This window comes from Delphinus delphis, chromosome 8 (genome assembly GCF_949987515.2).
Source record: "Delphinus delphis chromosome 8, mDelDel1.2, whole genome shotgun sequence".
In the NCBI taxonomy this organism is placed as follows: domain Eukaryota; kingdom Metazoa; phylum Chordata; class Mammalia; order Artiodactyla; family Delphinidae; genus Delphinus; species Delphinus delphis.
Genome location: NC_082690.1, coordinates 6,226,655 through 6,244,403, shown reverse-complemented (window position 1 = coordinate 6,244,403; position 17,749 = coordinate 6,226,655). Strand labels below are relative to the sequence as shown.

Below are 17,749 nucleotides of genomic sequence, written 5' to 3'. Positions count from 1 at the left end.
CTGATTTTTTTTTTTTTTTTTTTTTTAAACGTAGGTCTTCCCTGGCGGTCCAGTGATTAAGACTTCACGCTTCCAGTGCAGGAGGCACAGGTTCAATCCCGGTCGAGGAACTGAGATCCCACAGGCCGCATGGCATGGCCAAAAAAAAAAATTAATAAAGTTAAAATTTAAAAATATAATCTTTTTTCAATTTTTTTTTTTTGTAGAAAATCTAGACTATTATGTAATACTTTATAGAAAAACAGCCTGTTTTGTATGGTGAGAATAGAAGGAAAGGTGAGACCTTGATCAGTGTGTTCAGTTAACCTGTGAGCCAGGATCAGGGTACCACCTGAGTGCCCTGGGAGGCGGAGCATCTTTACCGTGTGATGTTTACTGTCTGCTCGGAGCCCTTAATTCTGGGGCCGCTCGGCCGCTGGATTACACTAGCTTTTGGCCTGTTCCCTGTCCTGTTATGTAAACTCTTGAAAACCCCAAATATGTTGAGCCTCTTAGAACGTGTGCACTCGATTTGAGGTGTGAGTGATGTGCTGCTGCCTCCTGCCCCACACTGCAGCTCCAGGCGGCCCTCCAAAGACCCTGGCGCCCAGCATCCCACCCGGTGGTCTTGTCCTCGTGGGTGTAGGAACCGTCCTCTGCCAGGCTCCTTAATTCCTCTGACATACGGCAGTGTCACCACTGCTGAGACTGGGGAGCTCACCGTTCCGTTTCTACTTGTATTTTTTCTCCAAAGCACTCACTCTGGTGCTTTCCCATCAATTTACTTGATTGAAAGAACGGCAAGTATAAAATTAAATTGCTTTCATCTTTGCTTTTATAGGTCAGAGAGACATCGATCTACAATAAAAGCATCTTTCCATTTAACTTTTTTTCATTTTGACCCTTCATGTTAATGGCTTCAAGCCCACATAATTAATCCATTGGCTCAGAGCGCCCTCTTTAGGAAGAGCTCAGTGGCTGCAGGTGTAGCCCAGTGGGATTAGCCTTCCTGAGGAGCTTGTGTGATGTACAGCCACGTGCTTCACAGTGTCATTGGGGTGGATGTAGTCCAAATCTCCTTTCATTTCCACCCTGAAAACCTCTCAAATTCAGTGACAAAAAAATATTTTTTAATTAAATTCAGTGACCATTTTAATGACTTTTTTCTTTTTTTTTTTTTGATGAACAACCTTGGAACTTCTGCATTCAGAAAAGGCAGTGAGCTATGTAAGACAGATGGTAGATATGCCTTCCTTATCACCCCATAAAAATCAGGTTTATTTATACTTCAGTGTGCAGTCTTTTTGTTTTTTTGTTTGTTTTTTTTTTTGCGGTACGCGGGCCTCTCCCTGCTGTGGCCTCTCCCGTTGCGGAGCACAGGCCCCGGACGCGCAGGCTCAGCGGCCATGGCTCACAGGCCCAGCCGCTCCGCGGCATGTGGGATCTTCCCGGACCGGGGCACGAACCTGCGTCCCCTGCATCGGCAGGCGGACTCTCAACCACTGCACCACCAGGGAAGCCCCAGTGTGCAGTTTTGAAGGAATAGCTAATTTAGTTAAGTAGGAATAAACTAGTTCTGATGCTCACTGTGATAATCATTTCAGGCAACTGCTTCACTAAGCAAAATCCGTGAATGGTCTCACCCCTCAAATCTACGTTTTAACCAGTGATTTCATTCCCTTGTTACCTCTTCTTGTCTGACCAGTGGTAAAAATTGACCAACTCATTTCCTCTTTCACTCAGAAGGACCTTACTGAGTGTCTGGCATTGTACAAATTTGGGTTCTTTTTTTATAGTACAGTTAGCGAGTGCCTCCTGTGAAAACCAATCAATACTTGGCTAAGGGAATTTTAAAACTTTTCCCTTAACTTGGAGCACTCTCTGGATAAATCCTGAGATCACCGAGAGGTAATACACACATTCTTGCACTACGGTGGCCAGTAAACACGGGGAGGATTCATACTGCCCCCCTGACCAGCTGCTTTGCTGGACTGTAGAGAACATAGGTCTTTGCAGAAGAGTGTGGGTGTCAGGCTGGCCCGGCTGTTCTGGTGACAAGGCCTCCCCCCCATCCTGTGCTTGCAGGTGATGACACATCTCCACGTGATTGAAGAAAGAAGGAACCAGAGCCTTTCTCTGCTCTACAAAGTACCTTACGTGGCCCAAGAAATCCAAGAGGAAATTGGTGGGTGCTGACTGTTCGCATCAAGGTCAGGCGGGGTTGCGCTCAGGAGTGATGGCGGTGCCAGATGAGAGAAACAGGACAAGCGAGGCCACGAAGCTGGGCATTAGCGTGCCACGGGCTCAGAAGTCTGGGGCTCACATGGCAGGGTCAAGGCCTGGCTGGGAGCCACAGAGCCTTGAGTTTCATTGACCTTCGCTCTGTTACCGGAAGAAAAATCTAGGGTGTGAATTTGCAAGGGACTGAGCGAGTCTCCCGTTACCGTTTCCCCCTTAATTGCTGGCGTATTTTAAGACATCTGTTTATTCACGTTCTCACTTCTTCTCCCTCTTCTGGTCTTTCTCTTCTTCATTTATCCAACAAACGTTTGTTGTGTCTACTGTGTGGCACAGGGTAAAATGTGCACCAGTAGACAGACCTCCTGGAGCCCACATTTTAGGAGGAGGGAACGGGGGATGGCTGCTGTGCCAGAGGTGAAACTGGGGTGGGACGGGGAGGGTGCCTGGTGGTCAGGCTCCCTTGGGGGAAACCTGAGATCCGAATGATAAGGAGGCGCCCTCCACACAGCAATCCCAGGGGGGAAACACTGAGCACAGAAAGCGACCCCTGCAGAGCCTGACGTTTGAATAGAGAGATTTTAGCAAAATCAAGGAGTTTGGATTTTATTCTAGGATAATTGAAAGCCCTTCGAGGGTTTTAAACCAGCAGGTGACTAGATCTGGAATATGTTTTTTAAAAATGCGAACTTTAAAAAACAATTACTAGACTGCTATGTTGAGAGTTGATGAAAATTGGAAACCACCCAGGAAGCAGTTGTAAAAATCCAGGAGAGAGGGGATGGCTGAGTGCACAGAGATGGGAATGGAGGAGATGGAGATATGAGTGGTCCTGAGGATATGTTTCAGAGGAAAGGGTGAACAGGATGCGCTGATGGGCTGGACAGGGCAGGGGGTTGAGAGAAAGAAAAGCATTGGCTCTGCGCTTTTCCCCTGTGAGCAGCTGAGTGGGTGGAGAGGCTACACTTTGCTCAGGTGCTGCATTCTCTTTACCTGTTAAAATAGAAATTGTCCTCAGACATTAAGTAGAGGTGTGCAGTAGGCTGCCAGGTGGATGAGCCAGAGGTCGGGGATGCAGGTGCAAGATACAGGTTTGGGAGTCACGATCCGTGGATGGTATTTAAAACTGTGCCGTAGGAGGAAACCACTTACCCAGAGGGAGTTGATCGAGGAGAGCGGGGGGCCCAGGATGCAGCCATGGGGTTCCCAGCGCCGAGGTTCTGCAGTCAGCAGGGTCAGGGAGCACACCCTCAGGAGAGAGGAGGGGGTCGTGCGTGGCCTGTGTTGCGAGCTGGTGAGACGCCCCTTTAGGCAGAGCTCACATTCCCACCCTTAATGACACGAATTAGCCCCATGCAGGCTATCCTGTGCCTAGAAACCAGATCCTTCTGAAAAGCTGGCTCCTGCGTGTCTGTCTTTGTCAGATGAGCTGCTTCAAGAACAGCGAGCAGACATGGACCAGTTCACCGCCTCCATCTCAGAGACCCCCGTGGACGTGCGGGTGAGCTCGGAGGAGAGCGACGAGGTCCTGCCGTTCCACCCCCTCCATCCCTTCCCGTCCCTGCCTGAGAACGAAGGTGCGTGTGTGGTAACAGCCCAGCTTGTCAGTGGGGGCCAGGGGGCGGGGAAGAATGCAGTTAGAAAATTGAAGTCAGATCTGGGACGGGCTCGTGCTGGGGAGACTGTGTTCCTGGTGCAGGTCGAGCAGGGGAGGGGCCGGGATTCACCGAGCACCTGCTGCGTGCAGGCACCGAGTGGGGAGCCTTCGGTAACGTCGGGAGGTTTGTGATGTTTCTCGCATTTTATGGACAGTTTGCCTAAAGCCCACTGTTTGTCCTGGTCCCATCAGCTGCCTCCAGTGTGTGAGGCCTTCCACGTGGAAGCCCCTTTGCAGCTTAAATAGCACTTTCGTGTTCTAGGCTGTCATTATCTTTTCCTAACAGTCTCGGGAGGTAGGTGACGGGGGGCTGCAGAGGTGAGCTGACCCACTCGAGTGCGAGGCAGGCTGAGAAGCTGTCCCTCTGCCTCCTCCTGCTCAGGCGTGCGTTCTTCCATGCCCTGCCGGTTCTCGACGTCTGTAGGGATCTCTCAGAGCTGTGGGTCTGGGGACTTCCCTGGTGGCACAGTGGTTAAGAATCTGCCTGCCAGTGCAGGGGACACAGGTTTGAGCCCTGGTCCAGGAAGATCCCACATGCCGCGGAGCAACTAAGCCCGTGCGCCACAACTACTGAGCCTGCGCTCTAGAGCCCGCGAGCCACAACTACTGAGCCCATGCCCTGCAACTACTGAAGCCCGCGCACCTAGAGCCCCTGCTCTGCAACAAGAGAAGCCACCGCAATGAGAAGCCCGCGCACCGCAAAGAAGAGTAGCCCCCGCTCGCCGCAACTAGAGAAATCCCGCGCGCAGCAACAAAGACCCAACGCGGCCAAAAATAAATTTAAAAAAAAGCCGTGGGTCTGCACGAGAACTAGACAGGCTGCCGAGCCCAGGCCCTGAGGTCAGGGTGTGGAATCAGTTTCTGTTTATTTGTGGGCTGCTGTCGTGGCTGATGGTGGTGTTGATAAAAGTAGCGGCCACCGCTGTAGAGTACGCCAGCCTCGGCTAAGCACTGTGCGTGGACGCTCTCGTTTATACTGTTATCCTCACAGTAACCCTCTGAGGTAGGGACTGGGTGTGTTCCCCATTTGGGGATCCAAGGTTTAAAGAGGTTAAGTGTCTGCCCAGGTCACGTAGCTTGTAGGTAGAGAGTAAGGATTTGAGCCTGAGTTGATGCGGTCCTGAGTCCTAGGCAGATCCCGGTGGTGCTGCTACGGAGGCCCGAGGAAGGGGGCGTCCGGCTTGGCCTCCAGACCCTAACACAAGTGCCTTCCTTCCAAACCAGCTCTCTCAGAGGTACCGACTCAGTACAGTTGACCCTCTGATAGTAAAAGAGGATCCGAGGAGGGAGCCAGATACATCGCGAGGCGCCCGCTCACTCCCTAAGCCTGCTCTCAGACCCCACCCACGGGGCCGCAGGGTGGCCCTACTTCCTCAGCTTGTTGGCATGGGGGCGCGTCTCGCTTAGACATTTGTGAACTGGGACCTTGTCTCCTTCTCAGAAAACCACAACCAGTGCTGACTTGTGTTTTTGTTGTTTTCTAAGAAAAATAACTTGGGGCTAAGCTAAATAATTTGGGAATCTCACAGAAGTTCCCCCAAAAGACCCAAGACCGCCTGCCTCCTCTCCCCTCCTTGCAGTCATGTGCTGTAGCTCTTACCGCCGTTTGCTTGTGGGGCAGCTCAGGCCCAGTTTGTAAGGAAGAGTATGCTTTTGTTCACGTTATAGAGAAAGTCAAGTCAAAGGTAGGAATTTTGAAAGAAGGGATTTTTTTCTTAATCTCCTCTTGTGCTGTTTTGTTTTTGTTGCTTTCCTTTCTGCTAGACACTCAGCCGGAAGTGTATCACCCAATGAAAACAGGTTGGTTTTGTCAAAGATGTACCCCCTAAGACCTTCATTCCTTTCACTTGCCCGGAAGTCTCACGCTCCGTTCCATTCCACCACCTGATGCTTTCCGCCTCATGCCTTCAGACATGGCTGTGGGAGGACCAGAGGAGCCTGACTTCCGGCACCCAGAACCCGGTGTCCGTGGGTTTGCTTACCCGGTGGCCGTCCTGAGCTGCCCTTCTGGATGTCCAGAGAGTACAGAGGCATACAGAGTAACCAAAGTAGAGCCTGCATAAATCCTTTTAAGCTGGGTAGACCTTAAAAGTATACCCAGCTTAAACAGGTTGGTTGCAAATTCCTAGGACAAATGAAAACATGCTTATGGTCGGGTGGAGAGCCATTTTATGTTACCTCTTTTTCTCTGCTGCTCCCACATACATCTTTTCCCTTTCTTCTTAGCTGTCCTCTGCCTTTTGTCCATGCCCGAGTGTCTGTTTCCAGCTGTCTCATGTCCCCCGAGATGTAGCGTCCCTCAGAACATAGTAGAAGCTGATGGATGAAACAGGTTGAGACAAGTGAACTCTTGCTGTAATGAGTCTCCACTTTTCAGATGAAGTTAGCTGCGTGTGAGCACAGGCTGAAGGCTTGCACACTTGATCTCGTTTAACCCACTGAACACACTGGAGGTAGGGTTATTAGCTCTCTTTGCTAGATAAGGCAGTTGGAGCAGCCTCAGGGTTCAGTCATGAGCTTAGGAAGTGGAGGAACCAGAATCTGAACTCAGCTTCCTCTGTCTTCAGAGCCCGTGGTGTTCCTGTTTCACAGACTGCGGTATAGTTGCCGCATTTCCGGGGGCGGGGGAGCGGGGGCCAGTCCATCCTCCAGGGTCATCGTGAACAAGGGCACACGTTCTCGGACTGACCGGGCTGCCTCGTGCCGTGCCCGGCTGAGGGTTTGGCAGTGGTGTGTGTGCTGCTTCTCAGAACACAGGGTTGTGAGCTGCCTGCACAAGTCACTCGTGTGCACGTGCTTTGTTTTATTCTCCTTGGATACGCCTCTTCATCGCTGTGTGGACGTTCCTCTGGGTGACACATCTTGGATATGTTTAGGTGAAGTTGAATTTTCTAAAAGTTTAACTTGTCCTTATGCTTCAACTGTTATTCGTTGGAATAGTTTAAACATTAACTTTTGGTCTGTTAAATTCCCTTGTTTATTCATTCTATAAAACCAAAGTGCTTTTGGTCGGTGTTAAAGCAGCATGAGGGTTATACCACCAAAAACAGTGTTAGGAGAGTCTGAGCACGGGTAGGAGGACTTTAAATTCGTTGGCTCAGTGCCACATTATTTTTGAAATAGGATCCTGCCTTATGACCTTTGAAATTCTGAGGTGGAGGAGAGAGAGAGATGGAAAGAGTGCAGAGTTAGAGTTTATTCGGCTTGGTCGTGAGCATCCTGCCGAGAGAGAGTCCCTTCCTCAAATAGCGGAAATGCAGTGTTGCTGCTTCATTGGCATTTTGAGACTACAAAAGCCGGCCCTGGTTTAACTCACCCTAGAATCAGGTTGTGAAGCTCTTCTTTAAAATGAAAGCTCTGGAGAAAAGGCTGCCTTGTTTCTGGCTGCATTCTAATGAGTTAAGTGTTAGCTGGCCTGGGGGCGCAGCAGCTGCAGTGCGGTTGCTAGCAGCTCTGGGTCCAGCACGAGTCTGGCCGTGAGCCGGAGAGCCTTGCTGTGGCTGGGCCTCTGGCAGCCTGGGACAGCAGTGCTTTGCAAATACTCGTGTCGGCATCTTACTCACTTACGGGTGGTCACCGTAGAATGCCAAGTATGCCGCCAGGTTGATCTATTTATAAAAGGTTCAAATCACAGGCGTCTAGGTAGCACTGTATATAATATTATTAACGAGACACTGGTAGGAGAGCTAGAAGTCACATGCTTCGGGGCTAAAAATAGAGAAGATTGCGCCTCACTTTTCCTCTCCCTGGGTTTGTGCTGCGCCTTTGAGCGCTGTCATCAGGAGTGCCGCGCACAGGTGATGCCGGCCCAGGCAATGCCTGACCTTGACGAGAGACTGTTGCCATTCTTGCCCTGTTTATGGAAAGGTACCATCCACCTCCGTGTTAGAACTCCCCCCATGTAGGGAATGCTTCCTTCCTGTTCATTCTGGTCTGATAAGCCCTGGGAGGGTAACATCCTAGTGAGAGACACAGAAGAAAATCAATAATTACAAACAGTGACTCTAAGTACTATAACCTGGGAATGTCTCCCAAAAAGAGCTGCAGCTTGAAGAACAAATAGGAAGGATATAAGGTCAGGGAGGGTATTTCAGGCAGAAAGAATTGCCTGTGGCATAAAAGATGGTGCTTGAGGCAGGCACGCAGGTTCGCTGCTGGTGTGACAGTTCTTCCACTCAGAGGAAGTGTCAAAGGAGTGAGTTGAGGGGTAGTGGGTGCTTGGTGATATCACAGGGTGGGTCACGAGTTTTTTGTTGCTGGAATGCCTTTGGATCCAGCTTCTGTTTATAGTACAAAAGGTATTCTCTCCTGAAGGCTTGCAAAGTGAGCACAACACTCTCTCCTCCTCCATGACACCCATTGGTCCTGCGTCACTCACCCCTGTGGAGCGCAGCGTATCCTCCCAAATGGGAACAAGTAGCATATGGAGAAAGGGGAGGGGGCATCTGGTGAGGGCTCCCTGGCCCTCAGGAGGGAGTTTGCTGCTTCTTTGAGGTTGGCGTGAGGTCAGCCTATCCCAGGAAACTCAGGTGTGCTCTCTCCACGCAGGATCTGCACTGGGAGAGCAGGAAGGAGGACTGATCGGGGCCGAGGAGAAAGTGATTAACAGTAAGAAGAAAGTGGATGAAAATATGGTGAGCCGTGTCTCCCTGCTCTGTGCCCGTGTTAACTTTGAGAATAATTAGAGTGAGTTGCATTGTTTTAGATGCTTCCCAGATGGACCTCCACGTGTCCATTTCCATAGGCTAGCAGATGGGCAGGCTCTGACTGCTCCCACAGATGCGCTGTATTGTTCAGAGTCTGGGTGTGAATAAAGAATTATTTTTCAGCAGTAGCTCATCTCTTGCTATACAGTGGAAAATATATTTGCAACTAAAGGTATGAATAAAATATGAGAGGCCATTTCAAATGAGTAAGGATTTAATAACTTGAAAACGGAACAGAGTTGAATTTGGTTCTTACACTGCCTGAGGTTTATACCACCTATTAATTATTCATCTAGCATTTTTATCACTTACATTTCTGGATTATCTTTAACTGAACTGGATATTTAAACGTGGCTGCTTGGTAATCTGTGCTGAAATATCTCCACAAGGGTTACCTAAAGGAAAACGCAGGTGCCAACCCTTAAAAGACCAACTGCTGTACAGTAGTTTTGCGCCCACACCTGCTCCTTTGTTCAGGGGTTTGGTGAGCGGACTTAGGTGAATGGCGCAGAGCTGATGGGTGAGTGGGTGTCCATCAGGCGTCTGCTTCCCTCCACCAAATGGTAAATGGAGGGCACAAGAAGCAGTTACACTTAACACACTAAATTTGCCCTCCCTCCCAGTTGGTGACATTCTCCCCCCACCCCCCTGCCTCCGTTTCAGGTCATTGACGAGACCCTGGACGTGAAGGAAATGATTCTCAACGCCGAGAGAGTTGGAGGCCTCGAGGAGGGGCCGGTATGTGTCCTGCTCCAAAACCTGATGGCAGGTCCCACACCAGCCTCGGCCGTTTTCTCTCCCTCCTGGGAGCACCTTGCGCTATCTTAAGCTATCAAAGGTCCCTCGTCCCCCATTTCCCCTGTGCTTTCGGATAAGAAAGCTCAAGTTCGAATCTCCATGGAGATTGCAAAAGGTGGGGACTCCCCCCACCTGGACGGCGACCTGGACGGCTGGGTCCGGGTGCCCCCTTGGGTTTTTGGAGGCACGACCGGAGGCTCACAGCCTCCCCCGCTGCTTGTCATCTCTCACACCTTGTCGCACGTCTGCTTCGTTACGTTAGGAATCCGTGGGGCCCCTGCGGGAGGACTTCAGTCTGAGCAGCAGCGCCCTCATCGGTCTGCTGGTCATTGCGGTGGCCATCGCCACGGTCATCGTCATCAGCCTGGTGATGCTGAGGAAGAGGCAGTACGGCACCATCAGCCATGGGATCGTGGAGGTGAGCCGTCGGGGGGCTTGCGGAATTCGAGCGTCTCGTCAGGGGCTGTGCGTCAGTGAGACGACTCCCTGGATTATTAGGTCACGTCTCGGAAGTCAGCCTCTGCTGAGTCAAGTTGATCCCGTCACAAGAGCTGCTGCCAACTCTTAACATTAATTTGGGCTTCGACCGTGAATGCGAGGAAAGCACAGGAGCATTTTATGCTGCACAGTGTGAACACTGTTTTCTCAGATTGTTTCCTTAGTGTTTCCTTTTTTTTCAGGTGCGTTATAGATGTTTGAGAATGAAGGACTGCTGATACTGTTTCTTTCTTTCTTTGTTATGAGTTTGCTTTTTTTTGACGTGTTTTATAAGGAGAAAACCAGGTATATGACAGTTCAGGCAACAATGGCAATGTAGTGAATTGATTCTTAAAAATATGAGATAGGAATAGCGCTCTTCTTTTTCAATGGGGAGAAAAGCAACAGGAAGTTCGGAAAGAGCCAGACAAGGCTGTTTCTCTTCCATCTTCTGCTCATTTGTGATTAGAACTGCTTACTTACCACTTGTTTTTGGTGAGTGGTGGGAATGTCCACAGTGTCTTGATTCTAGAAAATGAATACAATAAAGAATAGAATCTGCTGGGGGGAAATGAATGCACATGCGTGTGTCTTAGTTATCCGGCTTCACCTCCTGCTGCACACTGGCCTAGTTGTGGTGTTCCAGGGCTGGAGGGGACCCGAGGTCATCTGGTCCTTCTCCTTGGCCCTCGCTGAGGCTGCCCCGCAGAGAAGCGGCAGAGCTGAGACTTGTCACTGTGGTGCTGGGAGATTCAGCTCACTGTTTCCTCCAGTGTGGACTCCAGCTTTCAGCAAGCAGCCTAGCCTCTCTGACCCTCTTCTTTTCTCTTTCCTCCTCCTGGGTCCTCACCGCCTGCTCTTGTTTGGTCCACCCCGTGGTCCCCGGGGATCGTACAGCTCAGGTCTGCTGATGCCCTGGGAAGTTCTCTTGGGCTCACGTGATAACCCCCATCTTTCTTCCTGCAGGTCGACCCAATGCTCACCCCAGAAGAGCGTCACCTGAACAAAATGCAGAATCATGGTTACGAAAACCCAACCTACAAATACCTGGAGCAGATGCAGATTTAAGCAGGTGAAGCACGACACCCGGCTGGAGTGGGGGGTGAGGCAGGCAGCAGATGTCCAGAGGTTTGGACCTACGACTGACCGACAGCTACTTCCAGAGGATTTCAGCTTACACTCGGACCTCCTGGATCATTAAGACTATAAAGTACTACTGTAGAATCACAATTTCCATTCTTTTTAAATGGGTGAAAAAATGTTAATATAACAATATATGATATATAAACCTTAAATGAAGTGAAAAATTATCTATTACAGATATTTGACTGATGTAGTTTTCTTTTTAAAATTAATCAGGAGTCCCACTTCTATCGTATTGTCTCACACATGCTCTCTGTAGAAATGGAAGATGTTGATTTTCAATGATAGACTGTACGTGCTACATGCAGGCCGTTTGTTCCGGCCGCATTGTGTCAATCAGCTCTTTATGGCTCACTGTCCTGGGTTTTATTTTAAAAAAAAGAAGAGGCAGTATTCCTCATTTAAAGCTTTAAATGAGCTTTCAGATAGTTGCTGAGAAACTAACTGAAATAAGGAGCCGTAACTGATCCTTAAAATACATCATGATCCCCCTCTCAAAATTCCTTTGAAGGACCAGTTTCTTGGAAGTCTGATGCGCCCACCACTGGGTACCTGGGTGTCTCCACACAAGTCCTGTCACCAAGGAGGCGCTCAAAGCAAGCATTTGAGTTCCAGCTTCTTTCAGCGAGCCTCGTGTGTACAGATTAGGGCCACTACTGCGTTCCTTCTGAATCCAGTTCTTCCACAGAAAGTAGCCTGTAGTTTGTACCTGACGTGCTTCCACTGTCCGCCGTTGCGTCACCGTAGCTTCGGACCGCTCGCTTCTCTCCCGAGTAATGTCCAGATGTGCTGTTTTCCTTTTTGGGCATTTCCCACCCCCTCCGAAGGCACTGGTCTCCACCGTCCCCACCGTTCACTGAGAGAAGACAGCAGGAGGAGGTGGCCGGCATCCTGGGGAGGATGCGGGAGGTTTGCTTTTCTCTGGAAGGTGGATGCTCCAGGCTGTACACAGAATGATCTGTAGACCCCATGGAAAGCTTTGAAGATTTTGTTTCCTTCACATGAGTCTTTGTGATGCTTGTATAGTTGATGTTGACGCTCACAGCTGCTTCTTTTCCCTTTTTTTTTTTTTAATTCTAAAGGTTCTGGTAACCTGAGGTGTATTTTTTTTCTATTTCCCTGTGACTGTTTTTTTTTCTTCTTCCTCCCCTTTACCCCATCCGTGTCTCTTCCCACTATGCACAGATAAACTTCACCTACAAACTCCTTAATCTGCTCTGTGGAGAATGTACAGAGTTTAAACACATCAATAAATACTTTAACTTCCACCAGGACTCCTTGATTTATTGGCCTGGCATTACTCGCGGTGATGGCTTTAACCCCTCTGCCCTGGACAGTGGTGCTTCCTTCCCTGGAGGGTCTCTCACTGCACGGCAGAGGCAGGCGTTGGTACAGGAAGCTGGACTCTTGGGCTTGAATTCCATTTTTCATTTAAAAAATAAGAGGGAAAGTGCTTCAGCCTCAAAGCTGGTGGTTTTTATTGATCTCAGAGAACTGGTCTTTCATTATTTCTTTAATGATTTCCTCCACTGTGTTTTCTGTTTTCTAAAGTTGTAATTGGCTAAACCTTGGACCTCCCTGATGGCTCCTTTTTCTTTAGTTTTAGTCTATAATCTAGGTGATTGCTCTCCTTACCTTCAGCCTTTCTAGTGAATTTTGTAATTATATTTTTAAATTCCATAAGAGCTGCTTGCTTTATCTTTCTCTTCTTCTTCTTTTTTTTTTTTTGTCTCCACCGAATGGCATGCGGGATCTTAGTTCCCTGACTGGGGGTTGAACCTGTTCCCCCCACTGCAGTGGAAGTGTGGAGTCCTAACCACTGGACCACTGGGGAAGTCCCTGCTTGCTTTACCTTGATATTTCATATAACATTTCTTCTTTTTATGATGACAAATCCATCTGAGTTTGTACATCAGGAATTTTTAAAGTTTTCTTCCTTCTCTAAATGAACTGTTTCCTTTTGAGCTATCGACGTCCTATAAATTCCTATAAACATGTAGTGATCATTCATTTGATCAAATGTGAGAATGAATTACATGATGAGCTAAAAGAAATAAAATCAGTCCGAAAGTTAAGAATTTGATGCAGCAAAATACCATTAATGTTTATTAATATGAGACTTTTCTTCCTGATTCTGGAAACAGTGAGTGGAGCTTGTGGCTGAGTTTTTAGAGAAAGGTTTGCAGCCTCCATTTCTGAGTTTCTTAAATAACCTGCCACTGGTAGGCACCGTTTTTCTCATTGAAGGAGGCTTGTCTGCCCCACGCCTGCTTTCAGCACTTTGTGCCTGGGGGTGGTTTTCGCTGGTCATCTAACATCCGGCTACTTGTCTGACTAAATGCAGGGGCTAATCTCAAGAGTCCTCACTCTAGTTTACTGTGATGCTGATTTACAGTATATGATGCAGTTAAGAGTCCCTTGCATATACATGCGTACCTGTGTGTAAGTGCACATATATGTACATACAGGGAGTGTGCATTTTATGAGCCTCTGGCGAGGAAGCACCTTGGGACAAACCAGTTGAACAGGCTGGTTCTCTGTAGCGATCAGCACGTCCCCGTCTGCCCCTCCCTCCTGCACTGGCCTCACAACTTGCTGCCAGAAAGGTCGCGAAAAAGACGAAATTTCATTTTTTTGAAGCCAGTTTCCGCCAGTGTTCTAAAGAGTGTTTTCACTTGACCCTCTGCAATACCAGCTGGAAAATGGGGGTCTACGTTCATTATGATTCAGTTCCAAACCTCACAGACCCGCTTTCTGTAGGTTAGTGCCTGCCGTCTGCTAGCTGCTTTGTAAACAGCGCCTCATTTCATTGTCTGAACTTCAGAGCATGGCTGTTATCTTACAGAAAGCTGAGGTCCTCCGCCTGGTGAGGAGTGAAGCAGAGACCCAAGCCCAGCTGTCACTGTCCATCCATCCCCTTGCTCCGTGTATGTCGGCCCCGGGAGACAGTGGGCCCAGGAGTCACCTCCTAAGTGGCGCCTGTCAACCAGGACTCACCCAACTGGCCAACTCTTAGGACTGGTGTCCATCACCCACACCGCTGTCAGTGGTGGGCCTCGGAACTGCCTGGGACTGGTGAAATAGCAGTGGGTTCCTTTACCCCAATGGGGTCAGTACAAAGGGAGCTGAGGGCAGATCCGAACATCCTGGCGCTGAGGTTCACCTGTCGCCCTCACCCTGGATTGATGGAGAGTCTACCTCTGTATCTGTAGATCTATAGATGCTCTATGCAGATGGTAGTTTTTTAATTTTGAAAGGAAATGTGTGTAAGGCAGGGACTGCAGGGCAGACCTCACCTAGACCAGCTCCACTCTGCTCCCTGGCGGCACCTTCCCCGCACAGGGTCCTGAGAGAAACTTGCTCAGCCCCTAGTTTCTGCCGGTGACTCAGCCTTGCCCTCTGGGGAATGTGGCCCTGCCCACCTTGCTGGCAGCCTGCGGTGCCGGCAGCTCCCCGCGGACTTTGGCGTGAGGTCATCCGACCTCCTCGTCTGCTCTCAGTTACAAATCGGAACCTGGCAGTCGAGGTCTGAGCCAGCCCAGGTGTCCTAGTAATCTCTGGTTTCAGTTGCCATGACGCTGATTCTCTGATTTAGGAGACACACTGGGACGTGATGAGTCTCTAAGTTAATTTGGACAGGCCCCAGGGTCCCCTCCAAAGGAACGCACGGTCTGACGTGGCTTGTCAGAAGTGGACACGGGCAAGATTGATGGAAGGAACCAGAAGGCCCTGTGGCACCCGCCCCCTGCCCCCCCATTTCACAGCTGAAACAGCCACCAGCTCACATGTTCCTCAGCACAGAGCCAAAGTCTGGGACGTGCAGTACTTTTCTGGGACAAAAGGTGAAGTGGTCCTTGTAAAACAGAGTCGGTGCCTTGCCTTGTTACGTAGAATGAATAAGGGGAAAGGGTGTCTGTCCTGCCCTCTGTGGGCACTGGGTCTAGCAGGCCTTCACAATCGCAGGCTGCTGTGCTTTTCCTCAGGGAGTGGCCCAGGTATCCAGGGAAGGGGACAGGACCTACCCAAATAAAAAACGTTTTTCTAGAGTCCTTGAAATGGATGGGGCATGACTTCTTGAGGAATGTCGAGGAGTTCTCAGGCCAACTTAACCCGGGTCTGGTTGAACTTAAAATGCTGGAGTCGGTGTCTCTTTCTGATGAGAGCAGCAACCTCCAAGAGTAAAACCTTTTAAATTTGCGCCCTCTATAGAGAGTCACTTAAAAACTGTATGCATGTACTATCATAAACGGAAATTTGGGAAGCATAAGAAAGATGAAATTTTTTTTCCAAATTTTATTCACTAAAGGTACAAAGCCTGTTGGGTCCAGTGAAATATTACAAGTTTTAGTGCAAGCAAAGTGATTGCTTTCATTCTCTCTCTAACTAAAGTCCATAGTTCTTTCAGATCTCCTTAGTTTTTACCCAGTGTCCCTTTTCTGTCCCGGGATATCACATACTTACGTGTGTCTCTTTAAACTCCTCCCGACTGGAGCTTCCTCAGACTTCCCCTGTTTTTGATGGCTTTGAAGGTTTTGAGGCATATACTGGTCAGGCATATTGTAGGATATGCTCCTCTACCAGGATGGGTGGGGTGTTCTTCTCATGACAAGACCCTGGGATTGTGTGTTACTGGGGAGGAAGACCACAGCCAAGTGCCGTGCTCATCACAGCCTATCAAGGGGACGAGCTGTCCCCATGATTGTCCCTATCCATGTCGTCCTTGATAACCTGCCTGTGGTGTGTTTGTCAGCTTCTCCCCTGTGAAGTTTCCCTCCTCTCCCCTCGCTGGCAGGGCATTGCTATGTGCTTAAGGAGTGGAGAGTTACGTACCCTCACACCTTCTTATTTATTTATTTTTTGCGGTACACGGGGCTCTCACTGCTGTGGCCTCTCCCGTTGAGGAGCACAGGCTCCGGACGCACAGGCTCAGCGGCCGTGGCTCACGGGCCCAGCCGCTCCGCGGCGTGTGGGATCTTCCCGGACCGGGGCACGAACCCGTGTCCCCTGCATCGGCAGGCGGACTCTCAACCACTGTGCCACCAGGGAAGCCCCAACACCTTCTTATTTTTAAATTGTGTTCTAACACTTTGCAACACAGCAATTAGAAAGTCAGGTTCTAAGGTCTCCTTGTATTTCATGGCTATCAAAGCTGAAAGAGTTCTTGACTGTGGTGATGGTTTCAGGGGTGTGTAAGTCTGACGTATGTCAAACTTATCAGATTGTACCTTTCTAATATGTGCAGTTTATTGTATGTCAATTATACCTCAATAAAGTTTTTTTTTTCTTTTAAGCCGGAAGAGAAATTGCAAAAACAGGCTGGAATGGGGTAAGTCATCCTTGACTGTGCCTGTTAACAGCACGATACTAAATTTCCTATTCTATCTACCAGTCCTATTTCCGAGCTTAAGTATACAGATAGGTCTTTCAGATGAGGCATCACTTTTGACAGCAGAATTAACTACTAATGAAAACCTTTCCAGACGTTGGTTTTCAAATTTCTCCATAGCATAGGTTTCTTTAGAAAAAACAAGTTGAAAAGGTGTTTTTAGCTTAAAAAACAAACAGGGAACAGCATAACATCATTAAGTTCAACAACTGATTACTTTGTCACAAGATTAATCTCTCTGTGACGTACAAAATGTTTCCTTGGTCACTTCCAATCTTATTTAAAAATACTGTGAAGATTCATATTCTGATTCTAATCAGAATAACTACATTGGTTGGAGACATTTGGTAGCATTTCGTGCACTTATGATTTCCAGCATCAAACTTTATTTGGAACTATTTCATTATTCCAACCAAAGCATCCAATCCATCAGCGTTACATTTTCCGAGATTTTTCATACTACATTCTTTCCCATAAAATACAAATAAAATTTAAAAGGCGGCTATCATGTTACAAGTGGGAATTCTGAAGGCAAACTACCTGATTCTTTTCCTAATTTGGCCACCTACTTACTGGCTGGGTGACCTTGAGGAGGTTGTCTAACTGCTCTGTGCCTTAGTTTCTCCGTCTGAAGAAATGGGGGTGGTGATAGCACTTAGGTTGTTGGGTTAGGAGTGAGTGGCCACAGGGAAAGATGCTAGAGCTACACCAGTGCCCAGTGTAGACAAGTGCTCAGTGAATGTGAGCTGGTATTATTTGTTGAAAACATCTTCTCCCGGTACACAGGGCTCAATAAAACAACAGTTTTTGTGTACGTTGTGATTAAAGCAATTGGTAAATATTATACCGTAAACTGAGCTGTACTTTCATCCACACCTTCCATAGCCTGATGTGGCTTTTTGCTTGTTTCTTCAAAGCTGTCATCTTCCGACAGCACTTGCTGACAGAAGCATGGGTTATACTGCTTCCGTGTTGCTTTTGTGTATCATTTCAGCCCTTTTTACTGTGGCAGGACAAGGTGATTCTACGATGGTTTATGGCTTTTTGTCTTTGGCATTTAATTAAGAACCTCAGGCTGTATGTTTATCATTCCTAAATGAAATTTTGTAAATTACAAGATTGAGTATTGCATGACTTCCAGTGCTGAAAAAATTGTGGTGGCTTGTCTTCACGTGCTGGTCATTTAGTTTTTAAGTGTCATTAAACATGTTGGCCTCATAATATTTGTCAGTGCCGCCAGACCCAACATACACGTCATTATTAATGTACGTTGTAAATGGACACTATTAATGTGTGATGTAAGTCCACGGTCTTGATAATTTCATACTTTTGGGGAGTTCCCTAGCGGATCGGTGGTTGGGACTC

At 48.4% G+C, this 17,749-nt stretch overlaps 1 protein-coding gene across 5 annotated transcripts in view; it reads left to right on the top strand.

Annotated features, from left to right (window-relative positions):
- Nucleotides 1-12,266, top strand: part of APLP2 (amyloid beta precursor like protein 2) — a 72,492-nt gene extending 60,226 nt beyond the window's left edge. For 2 of the 5 annotated variants that reach the window (XM_060017664.1, XM_060017661.1), the window contains 7 exons: nucleotides 2,065-2,164; nucleotides 3,642-3,794; nucleotides 5,639-5,674; nucleotides 8,423-8,508; nucleotides 9,244-9,318; nucleotides 9,641-9,796; nucleotides 10,822-12,266. In XM_060017664.1, coding sequence (XP_059873647.1) covers nucleotides 2,065-2,164; nucleotides 3,642-3,794; nucleotides 5,639-5,674; nucleotides 8,423-8,508; nucleotides 9,244-9,318; nucleotides 9,641-9,796; nucleotides 10,822-10,923 — 708 coding nt within the window. In that variant the 3' untranslated portion in view covers nucleotides 10,924-12,266. The remainder of the gene's footprint in view (nucleotides 1-2,064; nucleotides 2,165-3,641; nucleotides 3,795-5,638; nucleotides 5,675-8,422; nucleotides 8,509-9,243; nucleotides 9,319-9,640; nucleotides 9,797-10,821) is intronic. The other 3 variants (XM_060017665.1, XM_060017663.1, XM_060017662.1) reach the window with 2 other exon arrangements.
- Nucleotides 12,267-17,749: the final 5,483 nt, after the last annotated feature.